Source organism: Orbicella franksi, chromosome 13 (genome assembly GCF_964199315.1).
Source record: "Orbicella franksi chromosome 13, jaOrbFran1.1, whole genome shotgun sequence".
Lineage (NCBI taxonomy): Eukaryota > Metazoa > Cnidaria > Anthozoa > Scleractinia > Merulinidae > Orbicella > Orbicella franksi.
The window spans coordinates 16,126,118-16,145,205 of record NC_138157.1 but is presented as its reverse complement, the minus strand read 5'-3'; the positions used below and the strand labels follow the sequence as shown (position 1 = coordinate 16,145,205).

General features: G+C 39.9%; 2 protein-coding genes across 2 annotated transcripts; one reads left to right on the top strand and one right to left on the bottom strand.

Annotated features, from left to right (window-relative positions):
• The first annotated feature begins 609 nt into the window (after window positions 1–609).
• LOC145465225 (anoctamin-10-like) lies at window positions 610–14,997 on the top strand. Its single transcript, XM_081448997.1, has 13 exons — window positions 610–658; window positions 2,066–2,227; window positions 3,630–3,959; window positions 6,229–6,345; window positions 7,205–7,450; window positions 7,779–8,111; window positions 8,594–8,649; window positions 9,030–9,104; window positions 10,725–10,904; window positions 11,864–12,055; window positions 12,561–12,692; window positions 13,736–13,846; window positions 14,252–14,997. Exons 2-13 carry the CDS (start codon window positions 2,083–2,085, stop codon window positions 14,306–14,308), a joined length of 1,974 nt encoding a protein of 657 aa, XP_081305123.1. The 5' UTR covers window positions 610–658; window positions 2,066–2,082; the 3' UTR covers window positions 14,309–14,997.
• A 46-nt stretch (window positions 14,998–15,043) lies between these two features.
• On the bottom strand, window positions 15,044–17,724 carry LOC145465226 (substance-P receptor-like). The gene has a single exon (XM_081448998.1). It carries the CDS (start codon window positions 16,890–16,892, stop codon window positions 15,825–15,827), a length of 1,068 nt encoding a protein of 355 aa, XP_081305124.1. The 5' UTR covers window positions 16,893–17,724; the 3' UTR covers window positions 15,044–15,824.
• Between the last annotated feature and the right edge of the window lie 1,364 nt (window positions 17,725–19,088).

The following is a 19,088-nucleotide window of genomic DNA, read 5'->3' as shown; positions in this document are numbered from 1 at the left end:
CTTATTTTATTTCATTGTATTTATTTATTTATTATTTATTTATTTATTTTTTACACAGGACCTGCATTAATAGCAATTTTTCCTTAAAACTGATGCAGCCATCCTGCATAAATATGTTTTAATTATTATTATGATTTTTCTGGCATTTTATGATTATAATTAGAGATACCAAGAGAAGATTAAGGCATTGACCTTGGCCTTCTTTTGGACTTAGAACGTACAGAAGGCTAAAAATAAAATCATCATCAATTGACTCCAAACATGTTAAGAGCTTGAAAAACTTTGTAACTGGTGAATTTTTTGTCTCCTTGGGTGAGATTTTGGAGGAGAAATTGGTTTTTAAAATTGCAAAATTTCTGGATGGCAAAAGCGCTGATGAGGCCATACAAGAGACTTTAAATTATGATCGTAATCTCTTCGCTCATATATTTTCATTTATTATAAAATTTTACGCTTTTAAATCCGCATCACACAAGAAGATTCAATAGATACTCGGGACAGTTAACCTTACTGTACCCTTTGTAGCTTCGCTTATTCCAAGTTTACTGTCCCCTCCCCCGTAATCAGTACTCGGGTTTTCAATAAGGGTCCTGTTGGGGATTTTTGTAAGGCGGCTTCTGGAACCAACCAAGAATGTGATACCTGCTTCTCTGCAAAGGTGAGCAACTTTGTGAATGATTTTGAGCTGTTAAAGTAGTTTGTATACTTCACTTGTCTGTCTCATTTGTCTACATATAGTTAAAGCGTTGTTTAAATCGGCCATATAGTGTAAAATGGATGATTTTTTTTAAAATGCCAATGACTTGACGACCAGCCGAGCACTGATTCTTTGATCTCAAAATTCTAGATTCAATCTTTTTTTGACGCTCAAAACTTCGCATCATTTAGCATCAAGAACATCACTATGAAGCGTCGTACAAAGTTATTCAAATGTTACTGTCATATTTTTACCCAGCAGGTAAATTTCTAATCCTAATTTCGCTCGCTCGGTCAACTTGTAACATGAAATTAGCTCGCCAGTCGTCAGTTAAGTATTATGGTTCGTATTGTGCATACAGTGTTTGTTGTCGCGAAACTAACCTACAAGTCAAAATAAGTGTTTGCAAAGGGTAAGACAAATATGAGCTTAAGTGCACGTCCCCCTTACTTCTAAGTTCATTAATGGGGAATGACGTGTCATGTATTAAGGAATAAATTAAACAACACTAATGAATTTCAAGGTAATTTAGATATTAATTAAACCTTTGACCTCCAATCCTGAGTGGGGGGGGGGGGAGACTTCTAGATTGCACTGAAGAAGATGCTCACTGGAAGTTTAAGGGTTGAAATTGCATATTTTTGTAGCAGTACGTAGACCTAGATATGGTTTTTAGTGTGCACAGCCATGGTGCTGTTTTCGTGCCAGATTCTAGTGTTTGGACCCACCCTTACAATTCACTAACTAGGCATAAATTAAAATAGTTGAGGTGTATGTTGGAAAAAGAAATTGATAATTATGGAAACAATACTTACTTGATAAACAATTTTGCTTTGATAATAGTAAATACTGCACAGTTTTCACATCTCCACTTAAGTACTGCAGAGACCCAAATTTGTCTGTGGAGAAAACAGAACAAATGTCAACTCACACCCTAGGGATGAGTTTCATGCTCAGTGGGGGTTGAAAACTTTGATCCCAAACCTACTCATGCCTTAATGCACCAGCTTCTCAAGTTGAGCTGAAAAAAATGAGCTATTACAATTTTTACTGCATTTTCTCCAGTTCTTCAATTTTGTCTGAAGCAATTTTATGTTTGGCAAAACACATCCTGGGGCTGGGACCAAGATATGTTTGAAAAGTCTTCAGAATTGCTGAGAATGTCCTCAGTAATTGTTCAGAAGAGTTTAGCAACTGTCGAGTAGTCTTCCAAAATCCTCACACTTCCAGTAGAGAAAATCTTGCGCCTTTGCATTGGAGAAATTTGGCAGGTATAGAACAAAATGATTTATAACTCTAAATAAATTGCTTTCCATTTTAATGAGTTCCATGAAAGCAAGACATTTGGTGTTGGCTTTGTGATTTCAGTGAAGTAGTGCATCACTATGAGTGGTGAAGCAAGGAATGTAGCAGTCGAGGAATCCAAGGTTGGATCACAGAATTCAGATGACACTCTTGTAGTGCTTGAGTTCTCACCTAAAGCTCCAGCTGAGACTAAAGAATGGCTGACGGCACTTATCAAAGCTCCAGGTGTAATTCTTATAACTCTAAGAATATTTTTAAGTTGGGAACAACTGACTCTAGTTAGGATTATAACATAACTAAAGCAAAGCGCGCACTCTGATTGGTTAATTTAGCATCTACTATTTGCCCATGGGTGTACGCTGCTGACGTGTGTGCTAATGTTTACAAAGCAAATCTTTTGACAGACATTGTTTCCAAAGTAATGACCGACGTCCTTCTGCCAGAAATGCGAAACTGTCTCCACATTTGTCTGAAGATGAAACTTTTTCGAGTTACTGGTGTGCAGTCGGTTGTCATGAATGAATTTTTGCGTGCTTGTTTTCCCTTGTCATGTAAGACTACACGAACATTTTTTTGTGATGTAGCTCAATAAAAGGACTTCTGTTGTTCCAATGTCTCAATGTTATGTTCTAAAACAAATGGTAAACGCCATAGTGTGCACTATTGAGTTATGGATGCACTTGGGAGGTCTGCTAAGCACTCAAGAAGCTAGAGTCGCATGAGGCGATAGCCTGACAAACTCAAAGCTCTGGAGCATAAGTGGTATCTTAGCTTCTCCAGGAAACAACCTCTAGGTAATCAATTTTTTGAAAGTTTTAAGTGTAACTTGTCATGTCCACATTCTTACTGTCAGAAAATACTGTATAAAGTAACATGACCAAAAGATGCAGATGTTAGCAATTCTTTCGTTTGTGAAAGTCAGAGTGTCTTCCACTCTGGGACTCGTCCATTGAGGGGGCCCATCCTTAAAAAAGACAATAGTATTATTTTATGTCACTTTGTGTTTGTATAAATCTGTGTCAGATGACTCACATGAGTCACATGTACTCATATGTTGTACTCTGACTCACATGTATTATCTTAATTAAGGGGACACCTTGTATCAGGACACTTCTCATTTTCCTGGGGACATCTTAATGGATAGAGGTTGTAATGTATGCAGTTTCAGTTGTATGTACAGTTGTGCAAACATCAACTGAACAAAAGCCAAACTATTGGTGGTTAGTCATATTTTTAGAAGGGAGGGATGGGATGGGTGGGGGAGGGGGGACGTCAAAGCTATGAGAGTCTACAAAGGCACAATATTTGCATTTATTTAGGTTCATGCTTCATATTAAGCTATCGCCTCGTGCGACTCTTACGCTTCTCTTGTGCTTAGCGACCTCCCGTGCGCATCCATAACTCAATAGTACACGCTTATAATGGCGTTTACCATTTGTTAAATAGAGGGACCAGGGGTTTGTAGTGCTTATTGTGTTGAAGTCCATATCTAGAGGTCTTGCATGCATGGATTATTGGGAAAGAGTAAGACCAAAGTACAGTTCAAATAAAAGGAAATAGTTTAAATAAATAGTTGGAAAAATTAGATTTTGACCAATCTTCTCTTGTATCATTTTCCTGTAACTAGTCAGTAGTGGAGGAGCTGGATTCAAAGTCAAGTTGGTTCCAAATTCCTTAAAGAATTGCGACACTCTGCACATTTCCGCTGATACCAAGCGTCTTCTTGTTGGTGCTGAGAAACTCAAACTTAAAAGGTGCCTCAAGAACGGAGCTGCCGTTGACTTCTGCGTAGAATTGTGTCACGAGTTTAAAGACTTTGCTAATGATGGTGAAGGCTTTTTATCCAAGAGGGAGTGTGAGCACATCGTGTTTCTGGGGTTAGAGCACATAAAGCCACATGAAGATGGAACTGTTCCTGGTTATCCTGATGTAAAAGTTTATAGAAACAGAGCCACCAGTAAGTTCACTGTATTTCTTTGATAACCGTAATGACTTACCCTGGGTGCCAGAGGGATTTTTTTTGTGGCAAAGTTGTGATCCTCTGGTACCCAGGGTAGTAATGACTCGATTTAGAGAGCTCATTCCAAAAAGAGCTGCTTTCTAATAAGTGCTCAATTACGAAATCAATGCAACATTCAATACATCAACATAGAAAAGACCGATAAGGCAAGTGAACCATGTAGTCTGCTTCCTCATCTGAATGCAATATTATGCACATTGAACAAGCAAATGGTAAATGGTGTACTGTCATGACTATAAGATCCCCGGTTGTCACTGTTCTTGAGATACCAGTATCATATTGTTTTATCCATTTCCAACCATTTTTTTTTTTAAAGAATTCTGTTCTCTCCAATAGGCACCCTCCCTTTAGCTACAGAAAGTAACACTTTAGGCATTAAATTGAATCAACACAGGTAACACTGAGTGCTGGAATAAATTTGGTTAAGATTTGAATAAACTCCCCCCTCCGACATTTATTTGCAGTATGAAACTAACTAGGAAGTTGGCCTATCATAATTTACATTCCATTTTAAATGTGATTAACTATTAGTTCAAGAGAAAGTCAGTGAAATTACTTTTAATTTGTTGCTTTGATGCTGTTCAATGAAATGTTTATGGAAAAAAGTGCATTATAAATAATTAATAAATCCCAGGTGAGACTAAGAGTGTTTTCCATTTACCAAAAAATTCCGGAAATTCCGGTTGGGATGTAAATGGAACACGACTTTTTGGTTCGTTCCACTGGAAATTTTCCCGAATAAACAGAATTCCTGAAAAGGTAGTCCCGTTTTCCCGGTGGAAACTTCCCAATGGAAAATTTGTGTTCCATTTACAGATTTCTCATCCTTATCACCAGTTCCATGCCTTTCGTGGTCTTTTAAGCAGCCAGGACTCCCTCGACTCCCTCGGCTCCCTCGTGTTTCAACAAAAATGGTGGCTGATCAGGGTCAGAAAACTTCCAGATTTGAAATAAACCACACGAACGCCAATACTTGTTTCTGGAGAGGAATTGGTGGTGTTCCAAATGAATGCCGTTGTGGCACTCTTCCCGTAGCTTGGACGATTCTACACAGACCTTTCATTGTGCCTCTTGTCATTCGAAAATGACTTTTAAACTCATCGAGTGAATATCCTGGCAACGTGTGTTCAAAATAGCCTTCAGTTCATTCGTTGCAAATTCCGTCTCATGAACGTCGAGGCCACTGAAAAGATATCTACTGCATCATCTTCTGAATTAATCAAACTTTCTTCCTCTATAGAGACTTCTAACATTTCGCACAAAAACAACATCTGATGGGCCTCATTGGCCTCCATTTTGAATATTCGCGGGAGATTCAGAGAAGCGACAGAGAGGGGCCAGTGAATGAATGGGACTTGTGACAAATGGAACGCGCTTTTCCCAAACGGAAATTCCCAACAGAAATTTTCCAAAATTTTTTGTAAATGGAAAATGCCGTAAACCACGTGGGTGATTTGTCATTTGTTGTGGGTTGTTCTTTGTGTGTCATGCATTGTGCATCGTGCATCATGGATCATGATCCATCTTATATTTTCACGAGTTTGGAATGGATTCTTATGAAACTTCACAGATTTTCTAAGTTCTGCGTAATGATAATCATAAATCGAGTGGTGATGCCTATTGTTTGTTGAAATGAAAAACATCAAAACAGTGCACTATCATTGAATTGGTACATCAGTTAAGTGGGAATAGACCTTATTATGGTTTTAGAAGCCATTGTGGGTTAAGTTTCTACCCATGACCCACAACCCAGCATGCACAATCCACGACCCACTACAACCAACTCATTACTCAACCACCCACGCCAACTAGATAGTCTCACAAATCCCACTGGTTAAACACCAGTCCTGAATAGATGCCTCATCTAAGCTAATAAGGGAGTCTCTGAGGTATTAATCCAGCAGGCCAAGTAGTTTCTTCAAAAGAAAATGACTGACTGACTGCTTTCCTGACTGAATGACTGAATGAATGACCGACCAACTACATAAATGACGGTCAGTTCCACAGACAGACAGACATCCAGTTCAACTGAAGAGATGTTTGTATCCCATAATCTTGCTCTCTTCAGACCCCTACCAAATGTCTTAAAAACACTGCAAATAATAATTCATATGAGTTAGAACAAAAGATAGACAAATAAGTACATATTTAATGACTGAGTTATTTATGACTTGGAAATTACATGCTAATATTGTTTGTTTTTAAGTTCCAAGGTGTGTCTCCAGTGGAGTTGTTACTCAGATCTTTCCTTTGCATGATCCTGACAAACTCAAAGCTCTGGAGCATAAGTGGTATCTTAGCTTCTCTAGGAAACAACCTCTAGGTAATCAATTTTTTGAAAGTTTTTTAAGTGTAACTTGTCATGTCCACATTCTTACTGTCAGAAAATACTGTATAAAGTAACATGACCAAAAGATGCAGATTTTAGCAATTCTTTCGTTTGTGAAAGTCAGGGTGTCTTCCACTCTGGGACCCGTCCATTGAGGGGGCCCATCCTTAAAAAAGACAATAGTATTATTTTATGTCACTTTGTGTTTGTATAAATCTGTGTCAGATGACTCACATGAGTCACATGTACTCACACGTTGTACTCTGACTCACATGTATTACCTTAATTAAGGGGACACCTTGTATCAGGACACTTCTCATTTTCCTGGGGACATCTTAATGGATAGAGGTTGTAATGTATGCAGTGTCAGTTGTATGTACAGTTGTGCAAACATCAACTGAACAAAAGCCAATCTATTGGTGGTTAGTCATATTTTTAGAAGGGAGGGATGGGATGGGTGGGGGAGGGGGGACGTCAAAGCTATGAGAGTCTACAAAGGCACAATATTTGCATTTATTTAGGTTCATGCTTCATATTAAAATCTGGAAGAGAGAAGGGAAGGGTACCAGATCCAGAATGTGGACAGAAAATTTCACCAAGAACTTCTGACCCCCTATCTTCCGCTACCTAATCAGGGGTGGATCTTGGGGTAGGGTGCAGGGGGTGTGCACCCCCCCCCCCCTTGAGATGAAGCCTTCTTCTTAATATTCGCATTTAAAATTTGTTTACCTCACCAGTCAGTTTATGCCATTACTTAGTGGTGCACCCCCTCCGAAGAAAAATCCTGTATCTACCCCTGCTAATACATGTTTAATTTTGTCTCTTTACTCTTCACTACCAATTTCTCTTACAGATGACATACGAGAGTACTTTGGAGACACTATAGCAATGTACTTTGGCTTCTTGGGTTTCTACTCATTGTCGCTTGTTCCACCAGTTCTCCTGGTTGTTGTGTTTGCTTTGTCTGGAGCACACGAGCAGACCAAAAATACAGTGTTTGCTATTTTGAATCTAGTCTGGGGAACTGTGTTCTTAGAAGCATGGAAACGACGCTGTTCTGAAATCTCGTTCAAGTGGGGCACTCTTAAGGCAGGCATAGGTGCGTTGGTACTATAAACTGACCCTGTCATAATTTTGTAATATTTAATTAGTAGACTCTAAATATGTGTTCTTTTGGAATCCTTGAATCTGACTGGTTCTCTTGTCATTGTTTATTCACTGGTAGGAACATAATATACATGTTGCCCTTGAAAGGGAAAGTTTTCTTTGTTTTTTTTGTCTTAAAAATAACTAGTAAAATCTACCAAACCCTATTGTGCTAAGACTACCCCAAAATGCACATGCCTGAACTAGCAGGTTAGTAGTAGCAAGGAATTTGTAAAGTTGGAGTTGACCGTATCTGTAATGTATTAATTTTCTCACATCAGGTACAGAAGAAGTTGAGGAGCCACGCTCGACTTACTGGGGTGAGAAGCGCATAAGCCCCATCACAGGGCAACAGGAGTACTATTACCCACCATGGAAAAGAAAGGTCAAAACGTATGGTGTCTCATATCCCATTGTGTTTTTGTGCATGTGGGTGGCCACAGCAGTTGTACTTTTATATTTTCGCTTTCTTGATGCCATTGAGACCAAGTACGCCAATGCTAGTGGAATTGTTGCCACTGTCATGCTGCTGTTACCAAGTATTATCTATGCAGTGGCGATTGCTGTGATGAATAACCTGTACCTCAGGCTGGCAACATTCCTGACTCAATGGGGTGAGTTGAAACAAGACTTGTACATCAAGTTCGTTTCCAGGATATTTCATTCATTCTTGGGGTAGAAGGAGAGTCTGGAAATAGGGTCTGGAAATAGGGTTAATTCTGTAATTTAAACTCATTGACATTTTTGTCTTGTTTTTTTTTGTTTGTTATTTATTAACTTTCAATTATAAGTTGACAATAGAACCAGCTCTTACCATTGCAGTACAGCAGTTCTTTTAATAACTGTACTTCCTCATTGTTTGTCTAGAAGCATCCATACCCTCACCCCTCTGAAAATTCCAGTTTAGTTTCATACTTTCCTTTAAAACTTTGGGTTGCGCCCTCTCCCCCCTCCCCCCTCAGAATTTTCAAGGGTCTTTCTAAGTGTTGGGATATATTATTAAACTGCATATTTTTGCCAATTGGTAATAATTGAGTTGCGGGACATTTAAATTTCAAAGCATCAATCCAGTGTCTTTTCTTTTGTTTTCTTCCAGAAAATCATCGGCTAGAGTCTGCTTATAACAACCACCTGATTGTTAAACTGGTTCTTGTGAGTATCAAAATCACTGTTAAACAATATGACAGTTATATACACCAGTGGGAAATGCAGTGTACTAACTCATACTCGGCAATTCTGGGATGCCCCCTAGGGAACCTCCTGAGGAAATCCCTGGTACTTGGGGATTGTTCATGAATATAAGGAGCCTAAGAACCAAACGTTAATTCAGAGGGTGGGAATGTATGGGAAAACACTTCCCCACCTTCACTCTATGGGTTATGTCATCTGCGAGGACGTTGATATCTATCCTTTTATTTATTTTTGGGAAGCGCTCAAAATTACTATTGATTATGGTTATCTTGTAACACTGTGTTGTTGTGATTTAAAAGATTTAATCAACCAAAAATACTTCTTCTCTTCCTTATTTCTAGTTCTATTTTGTGAACTGTTTCTACTCACTTTTCTACATTGCATTTTACCTACAAGACATTGAACTTTTACGTAGGGTAAGTAATCAGCGGTTATAACATTTCCTTGGTTGTTTTGTGCGATCAGTCGTCAAAACTGTAGTAAAGCTTTAAAGTTAATCGTTAAAGCGCAGTTAATGGAGCGTGACGCTATTTACGTACAGTTACTAGCTTACTATTGTTAAACGTAACGCAATAGAACTGTTACGCGTTATATAAGTCTTTCTTGTCTAGTTTAAACAATATTCACAATAGCCTTTCACGCATGCATGTCGCAACAACGTCTGGTTTAACTATATCATGCGTTTTGTATGGCTAGTCTTTTAATCAGCCTTATTCTTGTTTCGTTCAAGGCCACATGGGCTCTGTACTTGTCATGGTACACGATTTTATATTGGTCCAAACCCAGACATTTGTCTACCTATAAAAGAGTCTTAGCTTGGACTTAAGCATCATTCGCTCGTTATATCACTACTGTAACTTTTAGTTAGCCCTCGAAATTGTAACTCCCACCCTTCCCTCCCTTTGGAGGTTTATTGTTGTTGTTCATTAATATAAATAATAAACTGGGGTTCACTTCTCGTGACACGCTATCGGTTAAGTCTTGCAGCGACTTCCCCAAACTTCGTTTTCGCTAATTTAGTGGCGCTATTTAACGCTCTTTTATGCCTCTTCTTGTCCGATCCAGCACGTGCCGGCGGAGTCGGCTCGTAGTTCTGGGGAGATAAGTAATGCTTGAGAACTGTCTACACTCTAGCACGATGCTGACCGGAGGTCAGCTGGTAGGGCCGTTTAGAGTTAGGCCTCTCTCTAGGACGCGTATAAAGCTTTTGGCCTCGCCGACTTGTCCGATCCAGTGTAGAATTAACCGCTGGGGAGATAAGTTTGGCATTTGGTCACGTAATGGAAGTTCGTCTGTCAAGCCGATTGCGGAGCGGTGTTTCCCCCCTTTACGCCATAGAATGCGTGTTTATTGCTTGTGATTGTCGGGGTATTTAAAGCATTACTCTCTAGGAACTGCAACATTAACCTTCCTAATATGAAAAAAAAATATATGAAAACTGTAAATAACAAGGTTAAGGCAGTACCAGAATATCAAACACTCAAGACCGTGTTTAATCACATTTCCAAACACCTTTAAGTTCCTCAAAAATATTGCACTTTACATCATATTTTCATTGCTCTTCTCGGTGTTTGGAAAAGTGGTCCAACGTTTTATATGCAAACCGTTTCAATGCAAAAACAGTGTATTTATTTAGCATTTTGCGTGCATGGATTATGGACACAAATCTATTTAATATTTAATTCAATTTTGGACTCTAATTTTCATTCATTTAAACAATTAAAAAACGCAATGCAACGTTTTAAAGAAATGTGTGATCAGGTGTTCTAATGGTGTGTTCAGTGTAATGATCATGTTTTCTTATGGTATGTTCAGTTGGACGGTCATGTTCTAATGGTACGTTTCAGTTTATAATCATGCTTTCTACTGATATGTTCAGTTCTACGATCATGTGTTCCAATGGTATATTCAGTGTAATGATGATGTTAAATTATCATGTTTTCTAATGATACGTTCAGTTGTGCGAACATGTCTTCTAATGGCACGTTTAGTATAATGATCTTGTGTTCTAATAGTACATTCTATTTACGATGCAGCACCTGGGTGCTCTGATGATCACGTCCCAGCTGATTGGGCAAGTCACAGAGTCACTTATACCTTACATCATGTACAGAAGTCGCATCACCAAAGTCGCCAAGGAGGGAAAGAAGATTGTGATGAAGACAGCTGACTTGTCAGATGACATTGAACGGCAGGGAACTCAGGAGAAGTACTTAGTGAGTAATTTCACTCACACCTTGATTTAGTGAACATTCTATTTTCTCTTAGATCGTCGTGCGAGAGAAAAGACCCGAGCTAGAGCTGAAAATAACGAGAAATGATCTCGCGTCTTCGCACGGTGATCTTTTCCTCTCGCTCAAGACTTTTACTTTCTCTCACAACACCTAAAGGAAAATAGGGACTGCTCGTATTTTAATGTGGGTCTTACTTGTGCCAAAACGGTAGAACATAGGCACACGGCTATAAGAGTTTTTAGCCAGTAGGAACGTTTTATAAATTGCAGGATTGGCTGTTACTTCCGCACTGAAGTTCCATACAGTGACTCGTCGCGATTTGTTTCTTGGGAGATCCACTGATCATATAGTCTTCTCCGCAGTCGTTTTTTGGAATGTCACGCAACGCTCCCCCATTGAAACTGCGGAGGAGACTATTGAACATAGGGAAAGCCTCTCCGTATCCCCGAGGAGTTTCATGCAGACTCCCTTGACTTTCGTCATTCAATGGACCTTCCAAGAGAAAACTGGCGACGAGCCTTCCCGTGTTACCCTCCGTGTCCTTGAGGAGTTTCATTCAGACAAAATTCATTGAGACCCCTTCGACTTCGGCCCGTTCTTTGAATCTCTCGTGAGATCACTGGGGACGAATCTTCCTATGATCCCCTACTTATCCCATTACATTCGACATTTTGCAATTCTTATGTTAAGGTTAGCGTGATAACTGTATATAGATTCAACAAATGTAGATGTAGATTATCCCCGAGGAGTTTATGCTGGAGGAACAAGGAGTGTGGGCTTTTGTCTCCAAGTTAGATCGTCATCTTTCTGGCGATAGCAATGGTCAAGAAAGGCTAACCGTTGCCTGCGCTGCAGCCGAATGATGATGATGATGATAATACTATAATTTTTTGAAATATTTATAGGAACTAACAAAATAATGTCTTGATTTTCTGATACAGGGCACATTTGACGACTATCTGGAGCTGTTCCTTCAGTTTGGTTACACGTTCCTGTTCTCCTCTGCTTATCCCATGGCCACCTTCTGGGCGTTGCTTAACAATGTGATAGAGATACGAACAGATGCTTTCAAGATGTGCCGCATTTTCCAGCGACCTTTTGCGCAACCCGCCAACTCTATTGGTGCTTGGCAGGTAAGGCTCCGGTGTGACCCTCTTGTCTCTCGGTGGAGATTTTAAAAAGGAATAGGCTAGCCTAACTTTAAACTGAACTATTTTAAAAGTAACTTGCTGTGAAATTGAAGCCTGACAAAAATTCAGGCTTGAACGGGATTCGAACCCATGACCTCTGCGATATTGGTTCAGTGCTCTACCAACCAAGCTATCAAGCAAACTGGGAGCTGGTTATGTTATGAGTTCATTTGCCTTGATAGCTTAGTTGGTAGAGCACTGCACCTGTATCGCGGAGGTCATGGGTTCTAATCCCGTTCAAGCCTGAATTTTTTTTAGGCCTTAATTTCACAGCTGCTTAAGCGATCATCATTCTTTCTCTCAGTTTATATATATTCACTTGCATTAAAAGTAAGATGTATATTCACCTATATATTCACTTTCATATATTCACTTGCATTAAAAGTAAGAGCTGTCATCATCTTAAGTACCGGGTATTTTCCATTCATTTTTTGCTCGTTATTATCAGGCGGCGTTCGAAGCGCTTGGCGTTGTTGCCGTCATTACAAACTGTGCGTTGATTGGCTTGGCAGCAAAGAGTGCTGATTGGCTGCCAGAAATGACACCTGTCAATGCTGTTTTGATGTTTGTGGCCATTGAGGTAAGTGCATGATTTTCATGGCGTACATGGTGACATGCCGTATATGCCACGACTTGTCCAAGATCAGGATATATTGTTTAAAACGTACTTGTTTCGACTGATTCAAATGCAGTTGGCTTAACCGTATTGAAAAAGTCAGTTTTGGTGATGATCAGAAAATTTCCCAGAATTTCAGGTACAGTTGAGCTGCATACCACATTTTGGGTTATTGTCTCCAATAATAGTATATTGCAATGAAAATGCAACCATCCTTAAGTTTGACATTAGTGTTGGTAGGTTTAATAATGAACGACCTGTAGTAGGCAATAGAACTGTCTTCACTTGAGAGTCGAAAAGTAATTAATTTTGCATTACTTTGCGATACGATTGGCTTCAAAAAACTCGCGCCACTTTTTCGTCCAATCAGAAATAAAACCAAAACCAATCGTGCCTCGCTCGCACACGTTTTCCCGCGCTCACATCACCTACATGTGTATTTACTTCATGTTCTGATTGGTTCACAGGATTGTCTTTGTCCTTTGTGATTGGCTAGAGTGACCGCTCGGGTTTTGTTTTTACGACACCCAATTGAAAACCGCTCTAGTAGACACTCAGTGTATTCAGTGTATTGGAAACGGCGAATGTGATTGAAAAAACATCGGGGAGGGTTTTGGGGCGAGAAGCTTTCCCGCGCTGGCTGTACTCCAAACCTATTTTTCCTCGTGTCAATTCTCGTGTTGTTTCCTATCTAATCGAATGCCTGCAACACGCAATTTTGTGTCATATTTTTTGGGATGTCTACTTAAACAATTGTAAATCACCCTCGTTTTCTATGCGTGACGGTAAACTCGGTCGCGTCTTCCTCATTCTCTCATAGAAAACTCGGACTCGTAGTCTAATTGTTAACTAGAACCAGCATATAATGAAATCAGGGAAAGGGTATCCGTAAACAACGGAATCTATAAAGTATATATACCTGACACAGGTCCCGCAATTCAGCGATTTTGCGGTCTAGATAGAATTGCTGCATCATATAATGATTGCTTTTTGTAATTCGGTCACAGCACTTTCTTCTGGGAGTGAAGTTAGTCCTCTCGCATGTGATCCCGGATGTCCCACAGTGGGTACAAGATGAAATGGCCCGACAGCAGTACAAGGCTCAGCTCGCACTCAGGGTACGTTAATAATACTATTAAAACTCTTTTTCCCCTTTGGAGAGCTTTTAGCTCCAAGCGTGCAAAACTAATTTTAAGTCATTGTTTGGCTACTAAATGCAGCTGTTTCAGTCTGTTCATTATTTTGTGTTAAAATATAACATGTTACAGCAAATAAAGATATGGTACCTATGTTTTAAGTTTAGTAGAAATTTTACAGGTAAAGATGTTGCTCCATAACTCTTCGGCCATATAACTTGGTTTCAAGTGTGAAAAACGTCGTGCTCGCTAATAGTAGGATTAGTTGTGTCAATATGTGAAAATGTGTGCAAAGAATTGGTGACCATGTATGAGCTAAGTGAAATTTGATGCTAAGACTGTTTTATCTCTAGTTTACATACTGACACTGTTCTTTCCTCCTTTTAGGCTCAGAGTGAGAATTTGGAGGCTCGGCAAAGCGCATGGAAGGAGACAATGCTATAACTAAAGGAGTTTAACGTGGATATCTTTAGCGGCTAGCATTAAATTGTGTTACGTTAGGCAGGTAGGCAACAGTTAGTGTGTGGTGTATGTATCCTGTAATGTCGCGTGTTTTTACAGCGTGAGAAGCTATCATTATACTGGTTCGAGTCATGTCTTTGATTTGCAAGTTAAGCTTTACAATTTTCCTTGCTTTTGTTCATAAGGGCCGTGGGAGAAGTTCTGGAATGATGAGGTCGTTGTGTAATGTGTCCTGTAATTTTTTGTTACCGAGAGTAAAGGAACCTAAAATTAGTTTAGTGATTTGCTCACTGTGAGGTGTGTAACTTTAAACAATGATTTAAATGAGGTTTTGTAATGCAGTGGAATTAGAAAGTGTAGACTGATTAGAATTTTTCAACGTAATGTTACCGCGTAAAATACTGGGCATCATTAAACATCTCGAACTCTCATCACTTGATCAACCTCGAGTGGTCACGCAACGCTTCTACGTTTCGTGACGCCCCAAATAACGGCCGAAATAGGACTGGTGTGGGTCAGTGGACTTTATTGTTGCAAATACGAAGCTAGACTGTATGATGCATTTATTGTTAGATACATAGTGAAGTTCCTATACAACAGTATATATTATACTATCTGTTAAACATTAACAACGTCAGTTAAGGTGAAATAAAGATGAGGGTTTTTAATTACTTTTGCCTCGTGTCTTGTAACGATGGTCTTCTCATTCTAAAATAAAGCATTTTACACCAAACAAGTAAATGATTTAAAGATTATCATGTTAGATGTTTTTCTTGATCTTCATTTCTAGGTTTTGATTTCAAAAAAGTTTCAGTTCCTTCATATAAACTTTTGTTCTTAGGCCATCGTAGTTTGATTGAAAATAACATAAACAGATCATCAGGTTAGGGGAATATTTTGGGCGGGTTTTGCCTTTGCTTCATATTTCCCCGTTCTTGTTATTAGCTCTCTGATGCTCGCTAACCGAAAATGGAACGGAATGAAGGAAAACTGCTGAACTGCTTATATAAGATTAGCTTAGCTCAATTTTCTCCGTTGCTTGTGTCGTAGACAACTGAATGCACGGCATAAACAATCCCTGTGACCTCGTTCCCAATTAGCCTTGCAACCTTGTTTCTAGGGGGAGAGACCTTGGGAACGAGGCTGATAAAGCTGCAGGTGAAGGCAAGGAAGATCGGACGCCTGATGTCAATATGAAGAAAGACACGACCTTTTTAATTCAATTCACGTTTCTTTGACAGTCCGCAGCGGTTCCCTCAAATGCTTAAGAAATGTTTCTCTGACCACATCAATTTCAAGTTAATTAGGAGACCAAACTACAATACAGGTGTCTGCGTCATGCGTCAGCATTTTCGTCACATATTTACAACGTCAGTTGTATCTCTTGTTTACAGTTAATTTGTGGCTGACACTTTCTAATACTACTTTTGAGATGCCAGTCAATTTGTTGTGGTGGTTTCTTGTCCCCCAGTGATCTTGTGTTTTTGTTTCGGGCCGATCAAAGCACTCGAATAGACAGAGTTCTAGCCCGCGTCCTCATTTCCAGTTGCTCCTCGTTGATCGCGGGCAGGACGCGGCTGGAAGAGCGCCCACGGGAAACGCAAGCGAATACTTGTTTGAGACCCTGGCGATAGCTGGAGCTAAACAGAAAATAAACGCACGGGTTGATCGCGCTGATTGAATGCGCGATGAATTGAGCCGCAAACGCGATGTTGCTGTGTCCACAGTTAGGCGTGTCCCACGAGAAAAACTTCAGAAACGCGTATGTGACGAAAGGGATCCAACACAGCATGAAAACCATCACTATGACAACACAGAGCTGAAGGATGGCCTTGTTGCGCTTTTCTCGGAGTTTTCGTGCGTTTTCAGTTTGATACTGCCCGGGGAATTGTTGTCGTTTCAATCGAATGATCACAGCGGTGTAAAGCGAGGCTATCAAGATAAACGGAAGAATGAAAAGAAAAATAACCAGAAGAACGAAATAGTACTTCTGCGCTTGCATGTTATCGAACGGCGGAGACCAGTTCAGTAAGCAGTATGCTTCGCCTTCCTGGGTGTCAATTCTATAAATGTAGAAGTAGGGAGAGTGAAGGATGACAGCGATCAACCAGACGAATGGTATAGCAGTCTTGGCTGCTTTTAAGCTCATCACGGCTGCCTTAACCGGGTAGAAAACGTTGTAAAATCTATCCACTGCGATCAGAACCAAACTCTGAGTCGACACCGCGGTTGAAACATCTTGGAAGAGAGGCACGAGCTTGCACATGGCCAGGCCAAAGTTCCCGCCAATCAGCCAGCGATTGGCGCCAAAATGAACCGCGGTGACCATCCGCGGCATAGCGCAAAGTGGCATCAGCAAATCAGAAACGGCCATATTTGCTATAAGATAACTGGTTGTATTGCGTAGACTTTGCGTTTTACAGATCACCAACACAATGGCGGAGTTTCCGAGTAGCGACGCCAACATGATGACGGCGTACGCCAACGTTTTGCCGACCTTGGCTTCTGTCGAATCTTCAAAACAGAGCGGACTACTTGAGTTTTGAGTCACGTTGTTTGAATTCATTTTTTTCCCTCGTTGAACACTCTCAAACAACTTTGTTCTCCTCCTTCACTCCTTAAACAACATTTTAAGCGCCCACCCCGCGTCATGGCAAACATGGGATTGTTTGCGCAAACACGATTAAAAGTATGTTAAAAGGAGGGTGTGACGTTTCATAAAGCTAAATTATCCTTTTCTTCTCTAAATACTGATAATTTGCGGCAAGCGTCCACTGCTAACGAGCTTTTCGTCATAAGAACGAGTCGGTTTCTTGCATATTGACACTCACACTCAGGATAAGATTTTGAGAAGATTAAAAACAGAACTTTAATTTGGCCACCTTAATAATATTTTCACCTTTATCTTCGGCGGCTTCTTGGAGAATTCTTGACTAATCAAGAAAATGTCTAAGCTAACTTGATTTGCTTAATCAAAGAGCATATAGTATAATTTTAATTTCGTTTAGCTCACAGAGGAAATCATAGCGTGAGGAGGACAGCACCGAAACAAAATTACAGTTTTATGTCAGTTTTATGATATGCATCACGTATTCCCTTGCCTTTTGCTTCCTCGTAAACTCCATAGTTACTAATTACCTTTTCAGAGGGAATGCTATTTTGTTTTTTCCATTATCAAAGCGATTGATGGCTTTCAATTTCATTTGCGAGCCTTGGTTAAATCTTGCGACGTCACACTCTCTGAATAGTGGTTATTACTCAGGACAAAATTTCTCGGTTCAAATGACGGATGTACAAAAGCTCTTACCTTTGCAATATGTTTTAATTACTTTCCCCTCTCACTGACATCGTGTCTTTATTAACAATAACCTAGCGTCCGTTCAGGTTAGAAAAATTCTCAGGAGAAAAAAGAATTACTGTCAATTTTGTTTGAATGAAAATAATTAGAACCAATTTTTTTATTGACATTTCCTAAGTTTAATTTGCCACAATTTTACATTTGCCACATCTGTTGGACAGAAATGGCCGTTGTTTTGAAAAATGTATTTTTTTAATGTGGAAGGGAGATTTTTCAGCGTTTAAAAAGTGTAATTACGTTGCTTTGGTTTTTTCATTTATGAACCATCAATTTGCAAAAAAAAAGAAGAAACTGAAAAACCAAGCAACGTCATCTGTCAGCGCGTTCTAAGCCTCCAGCCCATCAAAATAAAGATATTCCCCGTTTTGCCAATCAGATGCATGCAAAAGTCACGTGTCCTTTCCGCGCTCTGCACTCGTCACATTTGCTTCGAATTTTGATTGTTGACTGTTTGTGGGAGTATCTACTAGCTCTTTGAGTTCCTGCTTTTCGTTTTGTTTGAAATGGAAAGGACGGTTTGAACTTTTTTAGTTAACCTTGTATGAAGTTTTAATGTCGAAATGTTAATATTAGATCCGTTGGCTTCTTTTTATCTCTTTTCGTAGTTTGTACTCAATACTAGGTCATTTGAGAAAGTACCAAAGTGAACTGTGTCAATCTCGCACCCAGAGACCACGTTCATTTTTCAGCGAGGACACTTTAGGCCCTGGACACGAAATTATGGCTGGAGGGGCCTGGGAACATTAAACAGTAAAGATGAAGTGTGTCGTCAAGGCGGGTTAACGTAAGCTCCTAGGATAGTATGATGCGATTTGGGGTGACAACCATGAGGACACAGAACACTTTGACAAGAAATCTCGATCGCATGATATTGTGTCTCACTCGTCCGAAGAGGCTCAAAGGATTTTTTCGGGTGGGGAAAACCCGCTGAACGATATGAATGCAGACGCAGAGTTACGTGAAGGCTCGATCGATCCATTTGAAGGCGTGGCGAATGGTCCTTTAAAAACCTATGGTCTCGCAAAATTTCGCCGAATTTCACGGGTCTCGCAGTCTCGTTTTTTAGCGGTTATGTGCGTCTCGCAGTCTCGTTTTTTTCAAGGCTAAGAAAGTCGTTAAGTACCGAGTTGTTTATTTTTTTTTTATAAAGTGAAATGACATCACAATATCTTAGAACCTGAACGTCTTGAGTTCGCATTTAAAACACTTTAAAGTCTCGGTCTCGCAATTGAAGAACTCAAAATGTCTCGGGTTCGCAAAGAAAAACGCTCATCTCGTCGTCTCGCAAAGTCTCGCATTTACCATTCGCCACCCCTATTTGACTTTGCGCCTGCACTCACCTCGCACAGCGGCTTTCTATAGCGAACATTTCGAACCTCTGCGGAGGAGAGAGAGAAACTGTGT